Source organism: Cnephaeus nilssonii (assembly GCF_951640355.1).
Source record: "Cnephaeus nilssonii genome assembly, chromosome: 17".
NCBI lineage: Eukaryota > Metazoa > Chordata > Mammalia > Chiroptera > Vespertilionidae > Cnephaeus > Cnephaeus nilssonii.
The window spans coordinates 29,058,665-29,078,214 of record NC_137088.1 but is presented as its reverse complement, the minus strand read 5'-3'; the positions used below and the strand labels follow the sequence as shown (position 1 = coordinate 29,078,214).

The following is a 19,550-nucleotide window of genomic DNA, read 5'->3' as shown; positions in this document are numbered from 1 at the left end:
TTTTTTTTTTTTGGTCTCTTGGTGGGGTGGGGGTGGGCTAAAGCCATAGGAAGAAAAATGTGATGTATGTGTCCAGTATGTACTATTTTGTTTTGTTTTGCAAGAAGAGTTGAACTATTTTTGATAACAAGAGTAAATGGTGGAAAATGCTTCTTAGTTGTCTTGTCTTTATTTGCTTTCCAAGTTTTGGAATTTTATTTAATTCCTCTTAAGTGTTAGCAGTGTCTCATGAAACATGTATTTGCTTAAAGTTTGTAACAGTTTTGTGTTGAATCCAGATGCCCTGCTATATATATAAACTTGTAAATCTGTTCTTTATTCATTAATGATCACTGCAAAAATGACTAGAAATGAGATTGTACCACATGGATGATTAGGATATATTTTGCAAATCTCCCAATCTTTCCTAAGTCATAAAGTACCTTATTGCTTCCCAAGTTTGATAATCTTAGTTTTATGTTTTTTGATGCATGGGAGGTTGGCAATATAGAAAAAGTGGGAGTCATTAGTATGTGAGGGCCTTGATTGTTATGTAATATTGCCAATAATGAATTCAGGTTGTTTTTAGCACAAGTTTCTCTTTTTTATGCTGGTATTCACACTGCCACATTTTGGAAACCTGTATTACACCTTAAATCTATCAATAAATGTTAGTTTTCTAATTCTATGTTGTAGAATACTGAAAAGTTTGGGATAGCATGCTCTGAATGGCCTATATTATATACATTTGGGGAAGTAATTGATACAGTGCCTTGATTTTTACATTGTTTTCCTTTATACCATGAGTTACGGCTAACTAGGGATGATGAAATTACCACTGAAGTAACTGGATTTACTTCATCGGGATTTGATACTACCAAAATAATAACAGCATTTAATATTGACATGTTTTCACTTGTTCTTTTGAGTCTTTGTTATTAACATAAGTGATCAAATGATCTTTCATCTTAGGTTATGGAAATTTTAGAGCTGAGAGTTTATCCCTTTGTTAGTTTCATTAAGCGTACATTTTCATGCTCAGGTGTAAAGGTAAGAATTCCTTTTATTTTACTGTTTTAGTTTGCTTAAAACAACTCTGCGGTGACCTTGTGGGAGAAAAGTAAGTTTTACAACATATGAAAAATAAAATTTCCTTCCCCATATCATAGGTAACAAATATAAAATGCTTTAAAAAATACTAAATTCAAAGTATGGTATTGGAATCTAACACTTGGATGGTATTTTAACTTTTCTCCCTCCCTTTAATAATGTTTAAAAAATGTGTGTGTGTGTGTGTATTTATTTATTTCAGAGAGGAAAGGAGAGGAAGAGAGAGACAACTGAGAGAGAATCATTGATTGGCTGCCTTCTGCATCTCCCCTACTGGGGATCAAGCCTATAATCCGAGATGTGCCGTGACCAGGAATCAAACCGGCTTCGAACCGACTACCTTTTGGTTCCTGGGTCTACACTCAACAGCTGAGCCACACAGGCCGGGTTCTCCCTCCTTTTAAAAAATATTTTTAGTTACCTAAATAATCAATTACGTATTCTTTTAAAAGAATGTATTATATATAAGACTAAAGTTCTCTTTGATCCCTGTGAAACTCTCATCCACAAACCCTGTTCCTTCCCATCCCCCAGAGGAAATCACTTCTCATTTTGAGGTGTTATCCTTACAGATCTTTGTTTTCTCAGGGGGCTCAAAAAAAGTTATTCTCTTTGAAACTCAAGCTTGTTTACAATGTTACTCAGACAAAAATGAATTCAAGTGTGATTAAAAGCACAAGCGTGTAGTGATTATCTTAGTGAGTGGGATTCATATTTGACAACTTGTCTTTATTTAGTTTTCGAAAAGGAAAAATAAAACAAAAGTTAAGTCATGCAGACTTCTCTATCCAAACACACCTTAACATTTCCAAAAGTTGAGCAAATGACTTATCTCATTTAATCAGTATAGAGTTTTATAAACACTTTGAACAGTATACAATGACATAGATAAGGTGCAGGGAAAATATATAGAATTTTATTAGTTTGATTACTTTGGTAACATGTTATGCTAAGAAACTCACTTTTTCATTGACTAGCATTAGGATTACGATAAACTTCAATTGAAACTTTTATCATGGAGACTGAGATACTGTAACTTGAAATTTTCAGTTGGGCAGTAATGATTATATGCAGCATGATCTTTACCAGAAAGTCAAATATATACTATCTTAGTTTCTCAAATTCACATTTCTTGCATTCAACTCTAGGAAAGGAGTACAGTTAAACACATTCTTATGTCTGAAAATGTGATACTTCGGGGTAACAAATTAAAATAGTCTTATCTTAAATGGAATGATATTGGTAGCTTGCTTTTATAATAATTACAGACTTTTTAAAATCAAATACTGACCAAAGTGAAAGGACGAGGACTTTAGTAAGAAACAAGGGGAAAATGTAAAGCTAAGTTAAAAAGAAAAATCAAATATAGGAAAGTTGGATTTTATTTTTACTTTTTGCTGAGTCTTAGCAATAGTTTAGGTCATTATGGATAATAAAACCTTTAAACTATATCTGGCTTCTTAAAAAAAAAAAGTAATTGCTTTCCTTTCCTGGTAAAGGCTGGATGGGATAGATGGTAAATTTTATGTATCACATAAATATTTTTAATCCTATTTATCACTATGTTTAGGTTATTGCATGTAGCGTTTCCTCCAAATAGTCACTTTTAAGCTTTTCTTTTTTTAAAAAATATTTCATTGATTTTTTTTTTTTTTACAGAGAGGGAGAGGGAAAGTTAGAAATATTGAACAGCTGCCTCCTGCACACCCCCTACTGGTGATGTGCCCGCAACCAAGGTACATGCCCTTGACAGAAATCGAACCTGGGACCCTTCAATCCGCAGGCATACGCTCTATCCACTGAGCCAAACCGGTCAGGGCTAAGCTTTTACTTCTTAGTGAACTATTAGATATTAGGTTTTAATAGTTACCATTTTCTTTTAACAGTTAAATGGAAGATCAGTTCTGATCATGGAGATAAAATAACAGGAAACAATATATTGACAAGAAGGATTGCTATTACACCAGTTGATAGTACATTTCCTAATTTTCCTTTTCTCCACTTTTTGTCTACCACAACTCAAATGTTTATTTCATTATTTGGCCTTAACACCAGCATGGGAACCAAGTCGGGGTGAGAAGGAAAGATATTCTGACATTCAGGACTTTTGGTTAAAACAAAAAATAATAGGAGAAAAGTTAATGACTTTCACAGAGATGAATATTTAAAAAGTTTGTTGTTTTTTTTGTTTCTTTGACTTACACTGTCAGAAATTTCCATCCTTTTTATAGTTTATTTTTAATTTTATCCTCAAGGTTATCACAGGATTTGGCTGTATCCTGATTTGCTGAAAAATGTAGATTTCCGTAATGAATACATCCAACCACTATAGTACATGAAATAGCTTTCTTTTTTGGGTGGTATCACTGTTTTCCTCTATTTCTGTGATAAATATTGAAGTGGATGAAGTATTTGGAATAGTAGTTTCAACATGAAGTAAGGAATAATGTTTAGATTGAGGCTTTTACAGCTGTTAGTCTGATATTAAGTCATGAAAGGAATATGTCTAGTAAGAGTTTTCATATTAAGTCTTCAAGAAGGCCTGATAGGAAGTGTAGATGGGGTATAAGCTAATTTAGAGAGTAATCATTAAATTTTCTACAAATAGTAGATGAGTTAAGAGGAAACTTTTTTTTTTTCAAGTATGAGTCAAATTCTGTACTTATTTTCATGTAAGATGTTTTTTCTTTAGATTTTACTTAAGACCCACAGTCAAGATGGGGAAGGGATTATTCAGAGCTTGCCAGCGAAGTTGGAAGGCCCAGTGGTTACAATACCTGAGGATGTAAAGTGACTAGCAGTTTGGCAGGTCATTGTGAAATAATACATTAAACCAAGTAAGTTCAAGGTCTTTGAACTCCAGTACACACATAATTAAAAGAAGTCTCTGAGATGTTTTGGCAGTGCTTTTATTACCAGGGCTAATTCAGTTCTGGAGGCCCTTAATGCTTTTTCAAGTTCCAGAATTTTTTGACTCAAGTTTTCTGCAAGTGAAAGTTTCTTCTGGGCTCCACAGGAGCCCTGAGGGGCCTCAGGGATGCTGGACAATAGAGGCAACTCCTTACTTTGTGCAGAGAACTGTGCTTGACACTGTCCCCAAGAGATCCTTGGTACATTCAGGGTGAAGAGTGCTGGTTCACAGACTTTGGAAGGTGATGTATATCATTGTAATTGCTTCTAAGGAAATCTCTGTAAGAGGTTTGAGGCAAACTGGAGGAGTCTTCCAAATTGAGTGTGTATATCCAGACCTATTGCTTAAAAATGTTTTAAAGTTCCCAGTGCCGATACACACTTGCAGAAATCAAAGCCTTTAAAAAGCAGTTTGCAAACTAAAGCATCTCTTCACAAGAAAAAAAAGCATTTAAAATACATATCTCCTTTTCATTATAGATATTGGCAGCTATTCTTCATCCACTGACTGAAGATTTCCACATTTCTCTGAAAGGCTTGAGGTTGCTATTTTATTGCCTGTGTTTCCAATTTCAGAGGGAGAGGCAGGTTCCTCTGTTTCATAATCTTCAAAAGAACTGAAAGAAACAGCAAAAGTGATTTACTGATATTTTTAAAGAAAGTGGGTAGAAGTCAATATTGTAAACTAGAGACTGAGGACCAGCTTGTAAAAGCTGTTAAATGGCAGCTATAAACAACTGAGTCACGCTGGTGAAGACAATGTTCTAGAACAGAAAATACGTTCTTTAAAGCCCAAGTTCATGTTAGAATTTGTTGAAAATGTGCTGTATCAAGGTTTCCCACCCTGGTTGTGTGGCTCAGTTGGAGTATCCCATATGTTGTAGATTCAATTCACAGAGCATATATCTAGGTTGTGGGTTCGATCCTCAGTTGGAGATCCAACTGATCGATGTTTTTCTCTCAAAAAATAACATATCCTGCCGAAACCGGTTTGGCTCAATGGATAGAGCGTCGGCCTGCGGACTGAAAGGTCCCAGGTTCGATTCCGGTCAAGGGCATGTACCTTGGTTGCGGGCACATCCCCGTTAGGGGGTGTGCAGGAGGCAGCTGGTCGATGTTTCTCATCGATGTTTCTAGCTCTCTATCCCTCTCCCTTCCTCTCTGTAAAAAATCAATAAAAATATATATTAAAAAAAAATTACATATCCTTGTGTGAGGATTAAAGAAAAATTAAAGAAGAAAATAAAAAGGTTTCCTTAGGAGCTTTGGTAGGAATGAGTGTTCTGTCCAGCTAGGTTAGGGAAGGTCTGAGGTCCATGAAATCTGAGCTTTACATGAATGCAAAGTGGGGAACTTTCTTAACTCACATTGCTTATAGCTGCCATGGCTTGCAAGAAGTACATTAGTTGTGCAAGTGTGTACATGGAATAGATTGAAGCCATTCTTTGTAGAACTCCATAACATATTCCCTCTGCTAACTCCCCTTTTACTGATACTCTCCCCTCCTCCCATATCCTCCAGGCTACCCCTGAGGATGGCTTTAGGCAGGAATGACAAATATTTTATCTCTTGGGGGTGATGGCTGCTTGAACCATTAAATTGATAAATATTCTCAGGCTACACCTGAGCCCAGAAAAATACACATGATCAATGAGCAAAGTCTCTTATAGTACTTGGCTTAACTGGCTTAGCTTTGTTACTCTCTGCATGGACTTTTCATAACATTTGTGCAGAAATTTCTGTACTTAATAGCCCTTTTATAAAAAAAAGTACCAAGGCTGACTAGTGAGGGAAAATATGCTGAGGCAGGTATACCCCTTAGGTGGCACCTGCTCAACTTTCTAAAACATTTTTGAAAAGGCTTAAGAAAAAAATGCTATTTGATCTTTGGAAAACTCCCTGAGTATCAGTTTTTGATCCTATCAAAAGTTATTTTAAAAAATTACAACTTGGTCATTTTGCAAAAATACTCCAGTACATACTTAATTTGTTTCCACCCCTCCTTACCTCCCACAAGGCTGGATAAGGAGGACAAAAACATGGGAAGTGAAGCAGGGTTGATGGTAGAGACTCCATTTCTGGGAATGCAATTCTCAAAAGTTAATTCTAGCAATGCAGGTTAGACACTGTGGCTGCTGCTGTCTGTGAGCTCTTAATTTCTTAAACACCTCAGTGCAGATCTGGGAGTAAGTTAGAGTTAAGTTTGACCTGAGGCTCATTCAGTAAATACTTGAACTCCTGTTGCTAAGCATGAGCCAAGTACTAGAAATACAAATGGTGAAAAAGACTGAAGCAGTGCCTGCCTTACAGTCAAATGGAGGCCATCTGGAATAGTGGCTAAGTGGTTTAGCTTTAGAGCATGGACTTTGGAGGTTCCAATTTCAGTTTTATCACTTAATGTGACTTTGGGTATGTTGCTTAACCCCTCTGCATCAGTTTCCTCAGTTAATGAGATAACAGCAGTTCCTATCAAGGGCGGAGTGAAGATTGGGTGAGAGGGCCTATAAATTATAAGTTTTTGGAAAATGTCAGGTATTATTCTCATGATTCAGAAGTGCTAGGATGGTGGCACAATCCTATATTGGGGGCAGGGTCACAAATTTTTTGTGTATGTCATTCATGAATAAAAGTTTTATAAAAATACCTACTTCTCCACTATAGCCTCATACCAGAAATGTGATTTCTAGCAATGGATTATTTATTTTTAAATATTTTCTATTGATTTCAGAGAGGAAGAGAGAGGGATAGAAACATCAGTGATGAGAGAGAATCATCGATCGGCTGCCTCCTGTATGCCCCCTACTAGGGGTTGAGCCTGCAACCTGGGCATGTGTCCTGACCGGGAATCAATCCATGACCTCCTGGTTCATGGGTCGGCAGTCAAACACTGAGCCAACACGGGCTGTGTTCTAGCAATGGATCTGATCCAATCTGGTACCCTGAAGGTTGGTTATACTGGAATGTTACCATTTCTTTTGCATTTTCAAGGCACCAAGAGCAGCAGTACTATGCACAGAAACATGGGAGGAATCTCATGGATTGAGGGAGCTCATTCAGAACCTATTGTCAGTGTCCTTCTTAGTGTCCTGGAGACTCCTCTTACTCTTAACTCAGTGGTTCTCAACTGGGAGTGGTTCCCTCCCCTCACCCCCAGGGGACATTTGGCAATGTCTGGAGATAACTGATTGTCACAATGGGGTGGGTCCTACTGGCATCTAGTCGGTAGAGTCCAGGGATGCTGCTAAACATCCTACAATGTGCCAGATGCCTCAGAACAGAATTATTCAGCTTAAAACATCAGTGCTGCTGTTGATAAACCCTGCTCTAACTCTTGCGCCTTCAGTGTCAGTGCATCTCAGGTTCTGGACTAAGCTTTTTTCCTTCTAAGTACTTTCCCGGTAATCAGCCTTTGTCATGGCTTGTTCACCTATGGCTTCTAAATGTACATGTCCAGCCTCAGCCTCAGCCTCTTCGTAAGCTGGAAACCACTATGTATGGCTCTTCTGGTGTGAGAGCTTATACGAACCTGAACTTATCCTTCTTACACTCCTACCCACTCAAAGCCAGAAACCTAGTCATCCCAAATTCCTCTTCCCTCTTCCTGTCCCCTCCCTTCTTCAAATCCAGCCAATCTCTTCTACCACTTTCAATATCACATGGATATGCCTTTTCTTCTCCATTATCACCGGTTTTTGTTCAGGGCACTATACTTTCATGCTTGGATTACTGCATAGTTTTCTAACAATAGTCTTCCGGCTTTCACTCTTGTCATAAACCCTTTGCTACTGCCATACTAGGCTATTGACTGTGTCAGATGGGTTATGGTCTGGGACCTAATGCTACCGTGCATGTTTTCAGTGTCCTGCAGTGCCCTTCCCCCTTTGGTTTACTTGTGCTAATTTTAAAATCTGAGTTTCATTTAAAAGTCCCTGATTCCCAGTACCTGAGCTACACCATTATTTAGATACCTGTAATGGCTTCCATATTTGTCTCCCTGATTCTATTCTTGCACCTCTACCAATCTAGCAGAGTAATCTTCAAAATATGTAAGGGGATTACATTAGTCCTTGTTAAACTCTTTCAGTAGTTTCCCTAAGTTTTCCAGCCACATTTCCTTCTGTTGCTCACTATACCCCAGCAACACTGGCCCATTAAAGTGTTCTTAATACAGTTTGTGTCTTGCCTCAGAGCCATTGCACATATTTTCCCCTCTGCCTAGGACATTTTTGCTCCCTGCTTTTTGCACAACTGTTTAACTTTCTCATTACTTCCTCAGAAATTCTTCCCTCAGCACCCTTGCAAGCCTCTTTCCATGGTTGGTTCACCCTATTTGTTTCATTCATAACTGTATAATCAAATAGCTGTCTTCACCACTGGACTGTAAAGTGTCCATTTTGTAACTCATCAATTTCCTTGGGCTATAGTGTAATACCTGGCACTAGCGGCTTAAAATGAATTGTTGAATGAACTGTGATGTCCTAATGCTCTTATGAAATGATATGTCAAGTTGTTGGAGAAGCCTGGAGTCATAAAATGGTGAAGGTGCAGAGGTGATCTTGAAGTCACTAAAGTCAGAACTAGAAGAGCCTTAATCTTTATCCTGCTCCCCAGGAATTCTTGGGGGAGAGAGTTTCCTGCTAAATGACCTCTTTCAGGTTTATTGGTAGGTCACTGGGATTCCTCTGAGTTCCAATGAAGATAATTTTATGAAGTATTCTGTTAATTTAATCATTTTTTAATGAGTAAAGCATTAAAAAGAATAAAGAATTCATAGGGTTCACAAATAGTTCACTGGAAATCCTAGTTGTCATATTCAGCACAAATTCTTTAACTTAGTATAAACATAGTATTGTTAACATAAGGGAAAACAATGGTTCATATGTGTAATTTTTTGCTAGCAATAAGAGTGCATTTAGAAACCTGTTTCTCTAAGTTTTCCCTTTCAGATGAGCAATTTTCTGGGCAAACTTATAACAGCTGGAAAGAGCAGAAATAATGACTGGCTCTTATGTGGCCTGACAAAGGATTTATATGCAGTTTCAGGTTATTGTCTGGGAGTTGTAGTTTGATTCCAATTTTGGGATTCTGATTCTTTACAGGGGCAAAGAGATAGGATAGTTGACTTAGGGCTTGTCTGAGGAAATCTAATGGTAGCTATAAGCATAGAATGAAATTTTAAGTAGATCTCTAACATGGAGTCTATAATGCTTTAGAAATAGTAGTAGATGAATATTACCTTATACTTTTAAATTAAAAACAGTCACTGATTTAAGGTGGACTAGCTGAAATACTTGGCAAGTTGGATATTTGGTTAATGAATTTCCCTGCTGCACCTTTCAATGACTAGGGAATTTTTTATTTTAACTCTTGTTAAAGTTTCCTAATGTGTACCACTCATTTTCCTGCCTCAGAAAGTTGATATCACTTCATTTTTGATGGCTGAGGATCTCTTATAGTTCCCCAGGTTCATCCTTTTTTTATTTTGGATGTAGACAGTCAAATACAAGTTTAAATATGATCTAATTATGAACTTGAAGGGAGTGATAGGGTTTCATTCATTTCTGTTATCAACCACTGCCTGGCCTAGAGTGGGTACCAGTGAATATCTATTGAAATAAATTAAAATTGGGCTTTGATTTTTTGAGTGCAGAAAAAATGAAAACATCATATTAAGAACTTAAGGTCCATATAAAGGCTATTTACTGAGCATTATGAAAAAATGACTCAGAACTATTCTACTTTGGCATATTAATTTGTTATTCCTTCTTTTCTCTTCCCAGGCCCGAATATACACATAAAATGCTGTCACCTCCCTCCTCTGCCCCCAGTATCCCCGCTCCTCTGCTGAATTCTCCCACTTCACTGAGGACAGTCAGGCTCCACACAACCCCTGCTCCAGACTTGACTTTCACTAGCTACATTCTGGAAGATTGCTCCGGTGGGTTTTTGGCTGGCCTTCTTTGCCTTTAGCGCCTTATTTTCCAGTGCTAATGGAAGTAAATGTGGAATTCTTAGAGTAATTCTATATAGTCTACATTTAATATAAAGGAGAAACCCACTTTTAAAAATTAGAAAACAGTTCTAAACTACCTAAATGTCCAATAATAGGGAAATGGGTGAGTTATTGCTTGAGAGTACCCTGAAGCACTGACAGCCATGTTTATGAAAACACATCTGCGAGGCTCTTCCACATCCCTAACCGTCTGCCAGGTGCTGGGATCACAAAATGAATAAAACAAAGGTTCTTTGCCCTGGAGGAGCCCATGTTCTGATGGAAAGACAAGTAACATTAAATGGCAGAAAGAAATATACCAAAGTGTAAATAATGGTTATCTCTAGATGACTGAACCAAGAATGACTTTAACCTCTACATTTTCCATTTTTTTCCAACAGCAAACCTGTATTTCTCAACTAATCAGATGAAGACTCTCAGAATAAAAAGAATTACATTAATCTAGGTTAATAAAAGGTAAAACTGTTGGTGAAATACCAGAATATCTTGTAAGAAAGTATTTTTAAGATAATGTAAAAACCTCAACTAAATATCTGAAGTAATCAAGTACGTATTAGTCAAATTGGCAGAAAGGCTTGTTTCTGATATTGCAGATCTCAGTTTCTTAAGATAGCAACATGGAGGACCCTTCAGCCTGCTTTACATCATTTTTACTTACTTTATTGCAGAAATCCTAAAAATGTTAATGATAAATTTGGTGTCATAACCTGTTGTCTTCATATAGGTGATACATTTAGTTGAAAAAGTTTATATAACTGATACCCTGTCTTTCTGGTTTTCCCTATGACCATTAGCTTAGCTGAATTTATACAAATTCTGTTGTATGCTGTGATCATGTGGTGCTGGATGTAATGATCACAATGCCTGCATTCTCATACCTGTGGAGACCTTTGGCACTCTTTCACCTCACTGAAATCTGGAGTTATTAACAGGTTAGTTACTGGAGACATGACCTAAGTACCAGCCTTGAATTAGGAAGTACACTTGGCACAAGGCTACCTATGACTTGTTAGATGGTAAAGTAGATGGAGAATTTCAAGTTGTTGTTTTTGGAGGGTCAAGTCATCAGAACTCCTGCAGTTTTCCTTGTAGAAGGGCAGCTGCTGGATTACTGCTGCCTCCAGTGCCACTCAGTAAACATCTGCTGAGGGTCTTCCACATCCCTAACCGTCTGCCAGGTGCTGGGATCACAAAATGAATAAAACAAAGGTTCTTTGCCCTGGAGGAACCCATGTTCTGATGGAAAGACAAATAGCTCTATTCCCTCCCTTACCCCCCCCCAACATTTGTATGCCAGACACTGTTATATTTTATACATTATCTCTAATTCTCAGTAGAGTCCTGTTGTTCATGCAATGGATATTTATTGTGCCAACTATGTGCCATGTTCTGTGCTCTGGGAATGAGGGGAACAAGGTAGGTAGTGGAATGCTAATGCTACAGCTGATTAAATTCTAGTTCAGCGGGGTTATGCAGTGTGGCCAAGATCATAGAAGTGGTAGTTGTAATTATTTATTGGTTAAGTAGGCACTATGCCTAAGGGTATACTATATATTATAGGGTGGGGCACAAGTAGGTTTACAGTTGTATGTGAAACACAGTTTATTCTTGTATTATTTATTAATTGTATTATTTTCCATATGAAAAACTGTAAACCTACCTTTGCTCCACCCTGTACATTGTTTTATTTAATCCTTAAAATAGTTTGATATGGCAGGTGGTATCCTCATTGTCGTATAGGGGATGTTGAGACTTGGATGCTTGGGATCACATAGCTAGTAAGTGATATGGCAAGGATTTGAATTTATTAGGTGTGTCTACCTCCAAATTCTGTGCTTTTATCCATGATGTTATATTGCATCTCTTCCCATGCAGGGGCAGTAATAGTAGTAATAGATACTATTTATCAGGTATCTACTATGTGCCAGGTGTTTATGTATATTATCTTAGAGTCTCACAACCACCTAGGAAGGTAGTTGCTGGTGTCTTCTGAAACTGAGCCTCAGGAGTCAGGTAACCTGCCCAGCTGGTGAGTGGTAGGTAGAACCAGATCTGTCTGGCTCCTAAGCCTCTGCTCTTTCCATAGGACTGCCATTCGTACTCCCTTTCTAACATTTGAATCTGGTAATTTCTGTTTGCAGACTCACTCTGATTTCTTTGTAATTCCTCTTATGATGAAGCTCCAGGTGGTGTAGCCTTGGGATTCTGGTTCTGGTCTTGCTTTTGAACCATGTCAGCCAGCTATTAACAAATGTCAACAGGCCTTTTCCTCTGTTGCCATCCTAGTACTCCTCCTACAGGCTGTGGCTATTGTAAGACTCCTCCTCTCCCCTGGGACCTCATCACCTACATAGGCACTGTGTAAGCCTTATCTCCCACAACATGAGAAGGGGGTGGCCAGCAGAAGCCTCTCATATGCGTGGGTTGAATTTCGCTGCAGCTGGTCTCTACATTTCCTCTCGTGACCCCTCACCCGTACTTCTGTCTGCATCCCTTTGCTTCACCTCTCCTCTCTCCACACACGGGCACTTTTTCTGAGCACTACCACAGCTAGAAAAAACTTTAGCTTGTGCCAATTATTTATTCTCTCAAACTGCCATCAGTTTCTCTTCCTTTTAGACTAATTAATAAACTTTTAAGTGTTTAGGCCTGCTATCTCTATTTTATCCCTCCTTTAAAGCAGATTACAAAACAATATGTAGTATAAATTCCAATTCTGTAAAACAAATTACTTACTGTTTGCACAGAAATGTCTAGAAAGATATACTCCTAAATGATAAGACAGGCTGTCTCTGAGTGGTAGATTAAAGGTGAAGTTTTTATCACTATTTTCTAACGCTTCTGCAGTGAATACATATTACTTATGTAAACAGATAAAGGGGAATAACTTCTTTTTCCTGTTTATTAAAGTAATACATGTTCATTAGATCAACTTTATAAATTATAGAACAGCATAAAAAGCCAAAATACTTGCAATCCCACAGCTCAGAGTTAATCACTATTAATATTTTAGAACCTTTTAGCTTGCATGTATAGGTAAACACATTTTTAACACTGAGGCTATATCAAACGATTTTGCAAATGTGATTTCTCCATTTATGTTTATGTACAAGCACAAAATTTAAATGTCTGCATAATGTGACAGTTAGATACCACGACTTATTTAACCACTCTTTTATTCTATATTTGTGTTGCTTTGAATTTTTAAATTTTAATTACCTGTGACCAATGCCACTTGTTTGGATGAATAATTTCTGATTATTTACAATAGACACCCAGAATTAGAATTGGTAGTCAACAGATACAAATTCAGGCTATTGCTACATATTGTCAAATTACTTTCCAGGGAGCTTGGGCCAATTTGCAATGTGTGAAAGTGCTTGTCTTACTGCACAGTGAGCCTAGAGAGAGGGACACGTGTATGCAGTGTGCTTCCTCTATGGGAGAACAGTTAAGACTCTAATTGCACCTGTCTGTTTTCCCTGCTAAGGCAGGAATCCTATCTGTGTTCATCATTATCCAACACTGCTTACTATACAGTATCAATGCAAATAGTTATTGAATTAATATTATCTTTTAAAAAATTGCTGCCAATTCAGTAAGCTAAACATTTTTGGCTCTTGTGTTTTTAAAATAGTTTTACTTAAGTATAATTTACATATTATAGAATTCACCAATCTACCTATTCAAAGTGTTTTAGTAAATTTTTAAAATTGTTCAACCATGACCACAATCCAATTTTAGAACACTTTCATCTCTCCATCTGCCTGTTCTCTCCCTTGTTCCTGTCTGCATTCACTCTCCACTCTCATTCCCGGAACTAGCCAACCACTGATCTGCTTTCTAGCTCTATAATTTTGCCTTTTCTAGAAATTTCATATAAATGGAACTGTATAATATATAATTTTTAGTGCCTGGCATCTTTCACATAGAATATTATTTTTGAGAGATTCATCCATGTTATTGCATGTCTTAGTAGTTCTTTTACTTATTGAGGTATAACTGACATACAAAATTGCTCATATTTGAAGTATACAGTTAATAAAATTCGACTTTAATATATGCTTTAAAAGCATCACAACAATTAACCTTTTGCACTCGGATGTCGAGGGTGACTCGACATGGTTAGCATTAGAATAAAGGAATCGAGAAAAAAGCAAGCGAGTGCAAAGGGTTAAGATCATGAAAATATCCATTCCTCCTCACCTAAGTTTCCTCATTCCCCTTTATAGTCACTGAGCACTACACCACAGGTAATCACTGATTTTTTTTGTCATTACTGTTAACACTTGAACATGGGTTTGAACTGGGCAGGCCCACTTATCCATATTTCTTTTTCAATAAATATACAGTTGCTCTCCATTTACCTGGGTTTCATGTCCACGGATTCTAACAACCACAGATGTGGAGGAGGACCAACTGTACACAATAGCACAATAGACTTGAGCACCTGCAGACTGTGTGTGTGTATGTGTGTATATGTCCTGGAACCAATTTCCCACAAAGGATGACCGTAGTTGATTTTGGGGAATCAAAAGTTGTATGTGGATTTTCAACTGTGTGTGTGTGTGTGTGGGGGGGGGCGGGTTTGTGCCCCTAACCTCTGTGTTGGTCAAGGGTCAACTGTATAGATGTTTGCATTTTCTAGAATTTTATATAAATGGAATCATACAAAAATGGAATACACTCTTCTTGTCTAGCTTTTTTCACTTGGCTTAATTATTCTGATATTCATACATGTTGTATTTATAGAGTTCATGCATCTTTTTTTCTTTTTACTGCTGAGTAACTTTCCATTAGATGGATAAACTATATTTTGTTTATCAGTTCACCAGTTTGGTGGATATTTGGGTTATTTCCAGTTTTTGGCTATAAGTACTACTACTATAAATGTATATATACAAATCTTTGAGTGAACACTTCTCTTGGGTAGATTACTAGGAGTGGAGTTTCTGATTCATATTAAGTGTATGTTTAATTTTTTAAGAAACTGCCTAGCTTTCCTGAAGAGGCGATAAATTTTACATCTCCATCAGTGCAATGTATGAGGGTTCCAGATTCAAATCATTGTGCCAACTAGTGATTTTTGTTATGTTAGTGGCTATGCAGTGTATGCTATTGAGTTTTGTTGTTTTTTTTGATAAATCTTTATTGTTCAAATTACAGATGTTCCTCTTTTTACCCCCCCCCCATAGCTCCCCTCCACCCGATTCCCTCCCCCTGCCCCATGCCCTTACCCCCCGCCGCCACTGTCCTCATCCATAGGTGTAAGATTTTTGTCCAATCTCTTCCCTCACCCTCTCACCACTTTCCCCCTGAGAATTGTCAGTCCACTCCCTTTCCATGCCCCTGATTCTATTATATTCACCAGTTTATTCTGTTCATCAGATTTTTTATTCACTTGATTTTTAGACTCACTTGTTGATAGATATGTATTGTCACTTTGTTGTTCATAATTTTTATCTTTACCTTTTTCTTCTTCTTCCTCTTCTTAAAGAATACCCTTCAGCATTTCATATAATCCTGGTTTGGTAGTGATGAACTCCTTTAGCTTTTTCTTGTCTGTGAAGCTCTTTATCTGACCTTCAATTCTGAATGATAACTTTGCTGAGTAATCTTGGTTGTAGGTTCTTGCTATTCATCACTTTGAATATTTCTTGCCACTCCCTTCTGGCCTGCATAGTTTCTGTTGAGAAATCAGCTGATAGTCGTATGGGTGCTCCCTTGTAGGTAACTAACTGTTTTTCTCTTGCTGCTTGTAAGATTCTCTCTTTGTCTTTTGCCCTTGGCATTTTAATTATGATGTGTCTTGGTGTGGTCCTCTTTGGATTCCTCTTGTTTGGGGTTCTGTGCGCTTCCTGGACTTGTAAGTCTATTTCTTTCACCAGGTAGGGAAAGTTTTCTGTCATTATTTCTTCAAATAGGTTTTCAATATTTTGTTCTCTCTCTTCTTCTGGCACCCCCATAATTCGGATGTTGGTACGCTTAAAGTTGTCCCAGAGGCTCCTTCCACTATCTTCATATTTTTGGATTCTTTTTGTTTTTCTGGTTGGGTGTTTTTTGCTTCCTCATATTTCAAATCTTTGGTTTGATTCTTGGGGTCTTCTAGGCTACTGTTGAATTTCTGTATATTATTCTTTATTTCAGACAGTGTATGTTTAATTTCTGACTGGTCCTTTTCCTTTTTTTTTTTTTTTTGGCATTCTCATTAAGATCCTTGAAGGTCTCACTAAGTTTCTCGGAGGTTTCTAAAAGACTCTTGAGTAAACTTATAACTGTGGTTTTGAACTCTATATCCAGTAGTTTGCTTTCCTCCATTTCTTTCATTTGTGACATGTTTCATACTATTTTCCTATTTCCTATTTCATGGATTTCTACTCTGATCTTCATTATTTCCTTCTTTCTACTTATTTTGAGTTTGGTTAGCTCTTTCTTTTTCCAGCTTCTTAAGTTGGAAGTTTATATTATTGATGTTAGACCTTTCAGAGCCATGAATATTCTTCTAAGCACTATTTTAACTGCACCTCATGCATTTTTGTATTTTATTTGTTTCAAGATAATTTTAAATTTTCATGTGATTTCTGCTTTGACCCATGTGTCTTTATAAGTGTTACTTGCAAAAATTTTGGAGTTCCCAGATTTCTTCCTGTTATTGATTTCTAATTTATTTCTATTATGGTCCAATAACATACTTTATTATTACTATAACCCATTTCAATTTATTGAACCTTGTTTTACTCATCTAATATATGGTCTGTCCTAGAGAAGTTCCATGTGCACTTGAAGAACATGTATATTTTCCTGTTGTTTTGTTGCATATTTGATTTCCATATTGATTAGATCAAATATGTTGACTGTGTTTGAGTCTTCGATTGTCTCTAATTCTATTGATTACTGAAAGAGGAGTGTTGAAATCTCCAATTATAATTGTTGAACTCTCTGACAATTTTTGTTCCATGTGTTTTGGGCCTTTGTTATTAGGCACATATACAGTTAAAACTGTTATATCTGACCATTATATTTTAACTGTTGATGAAGTAGTAATATTCATGTTTATTTCCTGAGTGAAATTTCTGTCTTTTGACTTTCAGAATTTGTGAATATTCATGTTTTTACTATTGATTTTGAAGAATAAGCATTATATAATTGATCACTATTGGTTATATGATCCAACCCAGTCTGTCTTTTTTTGTGATACAAAATTTGTCAATTTATAAATACTAGTATACTTGAATTTATAAATAATTTCCTTATAAATTTCTCCTATTACCTTATGCTTTCAAAGTCTATATTCTTGAAGATATTAGTTTAACATGTATATTTTTCACTTAACCACAGAGAGCCAACATTTTATTGACTAGTTGATCTTCTTTTGACACATTTAATACACTATCTTTATAGACTATATTGCTATGCATATATTTTCTGTTTATGTATGGAAATGATACTGGGTTTAATTACTATGGCTTTATAGTAGTAGTTATATGCTAACTCTCATACCCATAATATCTTTGTTTCTTTTCAAAACACATTGCTATTCTTATGTATTTATTGTTCCATGTGAAGTTTAGAATTAGCTTATCAAGCTCTACACATGTTTTGGGGGATTATATCAAATTGGTAAATTAATTAAAAAAATATATATTTTATTGATTTTTTTACAGAGAGGAAGGGAGAGGAATAGAGAGTTAGAAACATCGATCAGCTGCCTCCTGCACACCTCCCACTGGGGATGTGCCCGCAACCAAGGTACATGCCCTTGACCAGAATCGAACCTGGGACCCTCGAGTCCACAGGCCGATGCATATATATTGATAAGTATTATGTCTTGCTGATGAACTGTCCTTTATCATTATAAAATATCCATATTTGGGGGGAAGAAGGGGTGACTGGATGAAAGAAGGTGAAGGGATTAGCCAAAGAACACATATGCATAACCCACAGACACAGACAGCAGTGTCGGGATGGCCAGAGGGAAGAGGGGTGATGGGTGGGTAGAGTTGGGCAAGGAGGGGAAAATGGGGACATCTGTAATAATGTCAACAATAAAAATAGAATTAAAAAATAAAAAAAATCAACAAACCCCCCAAAACCTTCCATTTTTTTTAAATCTTAACTTTTTAAATCTTGAAATATATTTTATCTGATGTAAGTACACTATACCTGTTTTTCTCTCAATGCCATTTGCTTATAATACCATTTTCCACCTCTTCACTTTGAGCCCATGTTTGTCTGTGAAGTTGAGAGGAGCCTCCTGCAGGCAACATATAGTTCAGTGGTTCTCAACCACTGATGTTGGATCTTGCTTTTTTATCCATTCTGCTACTTTGTGACTTTTGATGGGTGAGTTCAGTCCATTTACATTTAGGGTAACTATTGATATATGAGGACTTACTACATCCATTTTATTTTCTGTTTTCTGGTTGCTCTTATCTCCATTGTTTCTTTCTCTTGTGATTATGTCTGCTATGTCAGTTTGGTAGTTTCCTGTGACTTTTTTTCTGTTTCCTTTTTTTAGGTTTTGTGTCTCAGCTCTTACTTTTTGTGTGTGTCTGTTTACCATTAGCTTCATGTAGTGTCTCATACCTACAGTAGTCCTTTTTCTTCTGATTGTATCTTATCTTTATTCACCTGTGAGTGTTCAGTCCTTTCCTTCTTCCCTTTCATGAATTTGTCACAAATTATCTTTTTATGTTGTACCAAATTGCTGTAGCTTGTTATTTTTTAATGACATCCCCTTCATTTAACCTTTATGTTTAAATTAAGTGTTCAATATCTTATTCTGAAGTAGAGTTGCAATTTCCTACTTCTGTCTGATAGTCATCTTACTCAGTTTTATATACTTTGTTTTTTTTGGTTTTTGGTAGAAGAGCTCCTTTAAAAATTTCTTGTAAAGTAGGTCGTGCAGTAGATTATCTCAGCTTTTGTCTGTCTGGGAAAGTCTTTATTTTTCTTCATAGCTACAGGACAATTTTGCTGGATATATTATCCTTGGCTGACAGTTCCTTTCAATATTTTGAATATTTCCTTCCACTTTCTCCTGGCTTGTAATGTTTCCATTGAAAGATGATAACCTAATAGGGTTTCCTTTGGCTGCCTTGAGAATTCTTTGTCATTAAAATTTTTAATTTTTTTATCCTCACCAGGAATATGTTTTTTGATTTGAGAGAGAGAGAGAAAAAGAGAGAGACATCGATTGGTTAGTTGCCTCCTGAATGCACCTGACCAGGAATCAAACCACAACCTTTTGGTGTATGGGAAGATGCTCCAACCAACTGAGCCACTCGGCCAGGGCTTTGTCATTAATTTTTTTTTCTAAAGGTAAACACCAATCTTTATTAGATATACTTATGTTAATTTATCTTGGGTATAAAATTAGTTTGTGTTTTCTATATAGCATTAGAAAGAATAGTGTCATTTTTAAAAAAATTTAATAAATCTTTATTGTTCAGATTACAATTTTTTCTCCTTTTTTTCCCACCATATCTCCCCACCACCCGGTTCCCAACCCCCCCTATCCTTACCTCCCCCCCCCCAC

The 19,550-nt window shown here is 36.7% G+C and overlaps 1 protein-coding gene across 4 annotated transcripts in view; it reads right to left on the bottom strand.

Annotated features, from left to right (window-relative positions):
• Positions 1 to 43: 43 nt before the first annotated feature.
• The window catches only part of PPP2R3A (protein phosphatase 2 regulatory subunit B''alpha), a 148,724-nt gene continuing 129,217 nt past the window's right edge, over positions 44 to 19,550 (bottom strand). For all 4 annotated transcript variants that reach the window (XM_079795331.1, XM_079795329.1, XM_079795330.1 and 1 more), the window contains one exon: positions 44 to 4,616. In XM_079795331.1, coding sequence (XP_079651457.1) covers positions 4,490 to 4,616 — 127 coding nt within the window. In that variant the 3' untranslated portion in view covers positions 44 to 4,489. The remainder of the gene's footprint in view (positions 4,617 to 19,550) is intronic.